Source organism: Myotis brandtii, unplaced genomic scaffold (genome assembly GCF_000412655.1).
Source record: "Myotis brandtii unplaced genomic scaffold, ASM41265v1 scaffold274, whole genome shotgun sequence".
Taxonomy (NCBI): Eukaryota; Metazoa; Chordata; class Mammalia; order Chiroptera; family Vespertilionidae; genus Myotis; species Myotis brandtii.
In genome coordinates, this window is record NW_005360425.1 from 2021510 (window position 1) to 2026908 (window position 5399).

The following is a 5399-nucleotide window of genomic DNA, read 5'->3' on the forward strand; positions in this document are numbered from 1 at the left end:
TCTCTTGTGAGGCCTTCATTTTGAAATCTATTTTGTCAAATATGAATATTGCTACTCCAGCTTTTTTTTCTTTTCCATTTGCATGAAATTTTTTTTCCATCCCTTCGTTCTCATCCTGTATGTGTCTTCTGTTCTGAGGTGGGTCTCTTGTAGACAGCTTATAGTTGTGTATGTTTTTGTATTCATTCAGCTACCCTATGCTTTTTGATTGGAACATTTAATCCATTTACATTTAGGGTTATTATTGATAGGTACTTATTTATTGCCATTTTAATTCGGTATGCCTAGGTTTCTCTCTCTATTTCTTCTTCTCATTACAGCAGTCCCATTAGCATTTTTATTTACTTGTATTTTAATTGATTTGAGAGAGAGAGAAAGAGAAACATTAACATTGATCTATTGCCTCCTGTATGCACCCTGACCAGTGATGGAACCTGCAACCTAGGTATGTGCCCTGACCAGGAATCAAATCTGCAACCTTTTGGTACATGGGATGATGCTCCAATCAACTGAGCCACCCGGCCAGGGTAACTTTTTACTTTTTTGATGGCGTCCTTTAATGCACAAAATTTTAAATTTTGATGAAGTCCCATTTATTTATTTTTTTCTTTGGTTGCTTGTGGTTTTGGTATCATATCTATGAAACCAATGCCAAATCCAATGTTATACCTCAAATTGATTGAGTTCCCTTCAACCATGACAGTGAACCTTCTGATCCTCAATCTGCCCCACACTCAAAAGTCAATGTGGGCTGGGGAATGGGAGGAGTCTGGTGGAGGGGAGGAGTAGGCAAGAACCCACCAAGCATAAATGCTTCTCAGATTATTTTAGCCTTTGGTCAATTTCCAGAGCACTGAAATGGTTGCTTTGTCATTTCTGTCCAGTTTTATAGCCGTGTGGGGCGCAAATTTGTCCACTAACTCAGACATAGTCAAGCCCTGTTTCTATTATCCATTTTTTTAAAACATTGCTTTCAAGTTTTTTACTTCTTGTCTCACGATACTTCTGGTTTACTAATTTTCTCTCTAGCTTTTTGGCTATGTTTGATCTGTGTTTAATTTATACATTGCATTTTATTTTAGGAGTGCTGTTTTCACCTCCAGTAGTTTAGCTTTCTCTCTCTCTCTCTCTCTCTCTCTCTCTCTCTCTCTCTCTTCCTTTCTTTTCTTTTCTTCTTTCCTTTTCTCTTTTCTTTTCTTTTTTCTTTTCTTTTCTTTTCTTTTCTTTCTTTTCTTTTCTTTTCTTTTCTTTTTTTCTTTTTTTCTTTTCTTCCCCTCCCAAACCTGTCTTTTTATTCCTGACAGCGCTTGGGTGCAGGCCCATCCTTTATTTCTTCAAAAATGTTGTACAGGGCTGTGCTGTATTTTCCACCTGGCATTCCAGGTGTGTTGTTTGCTGTGTCTGCTGACTCTGCTCTCACTGGCCTGTCTTCTCATATTTTATGATCGTCGTGTGGGAGCGCGTGACTTGATCTCGGTGTGTGGGAGTCTTGCACACCTTGGTTGGGGAAGACTTCTTTCAGAGGGGACTGCCTTCTACTTCTGGCCCCAATTTCTCCCTTTCTGTGCCCCTCTCCTACCTCTTTTAAGTCCAACAGTGCCCCCAAATTGTATCCTAAGCAGGATATCATAGCAATTATATCTAGTGTGAGAGCCCCACAGGGCACCTCATTAGTCATTCCACAGGAAGCAGAAGTCAAAGTTACCATTTTAACGAAAGGAGACTTGACTTGGGATGGTGAGCACACCGCATGATATACAGATGATGTATCATAGCATTGGACACCTGAAACCTATATGACATTATTAACCAACGTCACCCCGATTTCTAAAAACACACACATATATAATAATGAGAGAGAATCATCAATTGGCTGCCTCCTGTATGCCCCCTACTGGGGATCAAGCCCGAAACCCAGGCATATGCCCTTGATCGGAATTGAACCCTTCAGTCCACAGGCCAATGCTCTGTCCACTGAGCCAAACCAGCCAGGGCTAAAAAAAACCACACATTTTTACGAGCTTTGACTGTATGCCAAACACTCTTCTAGTACTTCATATGGGTCAAGTCCTTCAAACTTCACAACAACCCTACAAGATGTGTACTGTGGTCACCCTGTTTTATGGATGAGGACATTGGGCCACAGGTTAACTTACCTACCCAAGTTTTCTCATAACTGTCAAGTCATGGAGCAAGAATTCAAGGACCCATGCTCTTGCCTATTGCAACATGGCATCTGGGGATCTGTGCATGTGTCTGTGTGATAAAGCATGAGTGGGTAAAACTCCAGGTGGCTGCCTGTGTGTCCGTGGATGCCAATACCAATGTGTGTGACGGCCTTCAGGTGTCCACTCTGATGTCACCTTAGTGTGGCCTGTTCTGACCACCCCATTTAAAACTATTCTTATCCTTCCTCAATCATATGTCCTACTCTCTAACACACTGCATGTTTTACTTCTTTTGTTTATGTCTGCTTCCCAATAGAACATGAGCTCACTCAAGCTGCTGGGGGAAGAACACACCAGAGGCAGGGTGAGTACAGCCAAAGCCCAGGTTGGAGGCCATTGCAATAGTCCAGGTGAAGATGGTGGTGACTTGATCAGGAGTGCTCAGTGGCCGAGGTAGTGAAAAGAGGTGGATGTAGGACATGTTTTAAAGATAGAGCAGACGGGATTTACTGAAGGGTTGGATGTGTGCAGCATAAAGGTATAAAAGAGGTCAAGGATCACTCCTCACTTTGTGGTATGAGCAAGTGGGCGATTGGGTGAAATGGGGAACCCTGGGAAAGGAGCAGATTCAGGGAACAGGGAGGTTGGGAAGCAAGAGACAGGTTTTGAACATGTTGCGTGTGTGATGCCCGTTAGCTCTCCTAGTGCAAATAATGGGAGGACAGTCGGATCTGAGTGTGGAGCTCAGGGAAGAGGGAGGAACTAGAAGTGATATGTTGGAGTCCTTGGCTTATTGCTGGTAATTAAGCCCGTGAGACTGGGTGGGATTTCTTAGGGAGTAAATGAGATGGAAAGACAAAGAAGTTTCAGGGAGGGTGAACTGGAAGGTCTTGCCATGGTCCAGGACAGAAATGAAGTCTGGACCAGTCATGACACTAAGCAGGGACAGGTCTTAGAAAAGCATGGATTGAAGAACTGGCAGTAGCCACCTCCCCCATGAAGCCTTCCCTGAGCGCTCTTTGGGGTGCTCCCACAGTTCCCTATGCCCCTGTGGCATGAAGGTGTCAGCTTCCCCGGAGCTCCCAAGAGGCGGAGTCACACGATTCACCTCCTGTCCCTAATCCCTGCGCACAGCACAGGGCAGGGCCAGGGGCTCCCAGGTGGATGGATAAGTGAGAACAAACGCTGCACTTACCTCTTCCCTCCCAGCTCCTGTTAAGGAATCAAAAAAGATGATGCCCAAAACAACCCTCCCTACAGTCAAGAAGCTGATGACAGCCCACACTGGGCCCAGCAAAGCCAAGTAGGAGCAGGGTGGGGCTGGGGAAGGATGAGGGTGCGTAGGAAATGCTGTGCCTTTCTGATGGGGATATGTTGCAGGCCACCTGGTGGAGACGGTCAGAAGCGCCCCTCCCGAGACTCCGGTAAGCCTGGCTGCCTCCCTCAGTTGGGTGAGGACTGGGTGACCGATGGGGAGAGACTCAGCGTCCTACTAGGCCTAGGCCCCTGACATTCTGCTCTCATAGGCTCCAGCGGCAGCCTCTTGGCTGGGGGTCCGGGCCACACTGGCAGAAAGCGATCCAGAACCCAGGCTACCCGGCAGCGACCTGCAAACACTCAGGTGAGAGGCCTGCAACATGGCAGCGTGGGAGACTGGGCAGTCTGCTTCCCAGGGGTATGGCGTGTGCGGGTGAAGGATCCCAGGCCGAGGAGAGCCCTCAGCTGAGACCTCGTCTCTATCACCACAGGAGGAAGAGCGGAGAAGCCGAGCAAAGGCCCCTCCTGCGAATAAAACCGCTACTCCGGGCAAGACACTCACCCCAAAGAAGACCCTGCCTCCACGCAAGGCCCGCACTCCAGAAGGGGTCTTTTCTGCGGATAAGGCCCCTGCTCTAGGTGTCGAACTTGCAGATGAAGCCCTTTACTCAAAGATGGCCTCTTCTGGGGACGAGGCCTCCACCCTAGAAAAGGCCTTGACCTTTGATCAGATGCTCTCTGAAGAGACCTCTTCTGGGGACAACACTCAGGTGCATCCCTCTCCGGAAGCAGCCCCGTCCAAGTCCAAGAGCACGTCTTCCTCGGTCCATAAGCCAGAGGAACACCCCCTTGATAAAAGGGACAGCTCTGACCTCCAATTGGAGGCTACGCCAGGGCCCCTTGAGAATGTGGTCCAACTCTGGGCAGATCCCACCGCCTTCCAGGAGAAGACTCCTGTGAAGGATGAAACGACCCCCAAAGAGGAGGCAGCCCACAAAAAGGTAGCCCCTGCTCAAAAGAATCCACCTCCCATCAAGCCGACTCCAGGCCCTAAAGGAACTCCCACCCTTCATTCACTGGTCCCACAAAATCCCACCGTCAGCAAAAATGACAAAGAGGAGGTGAGGAAGCTACAGGAGGAGGTGGAGTCTTTAAGGAAGGCCCTGGAGCTGATGGGGGAGCAGCTGGAGTAAGTCGGGGAGGGTTAGGAGGGGGGAGGGTTAGGAGGGGGTGGGAAGGAGAAGGGCAGGGCTGACCCACCCTTCCCCTCATTCTCTTGTCTGCAGAAGTAAGCTAATGGACATCTGGGAGGAACTGAAGAGGGAGAGGGAGAGGCGCCGGTTGCTGGAGGTGGGTGCTGTGCGAATCCCTGAATCCTGGCAGGAAGGGGGCTGGTGGCGGGCCCTCCCCTGACGCCGTCTCCCCACCGGGTTAGGAGGGGGGAGGGTTAGGAGGGGGTGGGAAGGAGAAGGGCAGGGCTGACCCACCCTTCCCCTCATTCTCTTGTCTGCAGAAGTAAGCTAATGGACATCTGGGAGGAACTGAAGAGGGAGAGGGAGAGGCGCCGGTTGCTGGAGGTGGGTGCTGTGCGAATCCCTGAATCCTGGCAGGAAGGGGGCTGGTGGCGGGCCCTCCCCTGACGCCGTCTCCCCACCAGGTTCAAATGAACCTGAGGATCAAGGAGTCCCTGACCCCAAGCTCCAGCCCCACGCAGCAGCAGCAGACGCAGACGCAGTAAGGTGGAGCCTGGAGGGAAGGCTGCCTCCGGCACCGACTTCCTTGCACACAACGCTGGGAAAGCCAAGAAAGTAAACTTTGCTGTGTACGCTCACCGGGCCTGGTCCTTACGGGGGCGGGGCCTTCGCGGCGGGCGGGGCTGGTGCTCTGCATTCCTGGCAGTCTCTTCCTGGCACATCTGGCCAACATGTGGCTCTCATTACTGTTCCCAAGGCCTGTGCACGGCTATTTTTACCC

At 49.9% G+C, this 5399-nt stretch overlaps 1 protein-coding gene across 6 annotated transcripts in view; it reads left to right on the forward strand.

Annotated features, from left to right (window-relative positions):
- Positions 1 to 5256, forward strand: part of SH3D21 (SH3 domain containing 21) — a 9124-nt gene extending 3868 nt beyond the window's left edge. For 4 of the 6 annotated variants that reach the window (XM_014541544.1, XM_014541548.1, XM_014541549.1 and 1 more), the window contains 7 exons: positions 2485 to 2532; positions 3378 to 3471; positions 3513 to 3592; positions 3695 to 3789; positions 3917 to 4614; positions 4712 to 4775; positions 5083 to 5256. In XM_014541544.1, coding sequence (XP_014397030.1) covers positions 2485 to 2532; positions 3378 to 3471; positions 3513 to 3592; positions 3695 to 3789; positions 3917 to 4614; positions 4712 to 4775; positions 5083 to 5163 — 1160 coding nt within the window. In that variant the 3' untranslated portion in view covers positions 5164 to 5256. The remainder of the gene's footprint in view (positions 1 to 2484; positions 2533 to 3377; positions 3472 to 3512; positions 3593 to 3694; positions 3790 to 3916; positions 4615 to 4711; positions 4776 to 5082) is intronic. The other 2 variants (XM_014541545.1, XM_014541547.1) reach the window with 2 other exon arrangements.
- Positions 5257 to 5399: the final 143 nt, after the last annotated feature.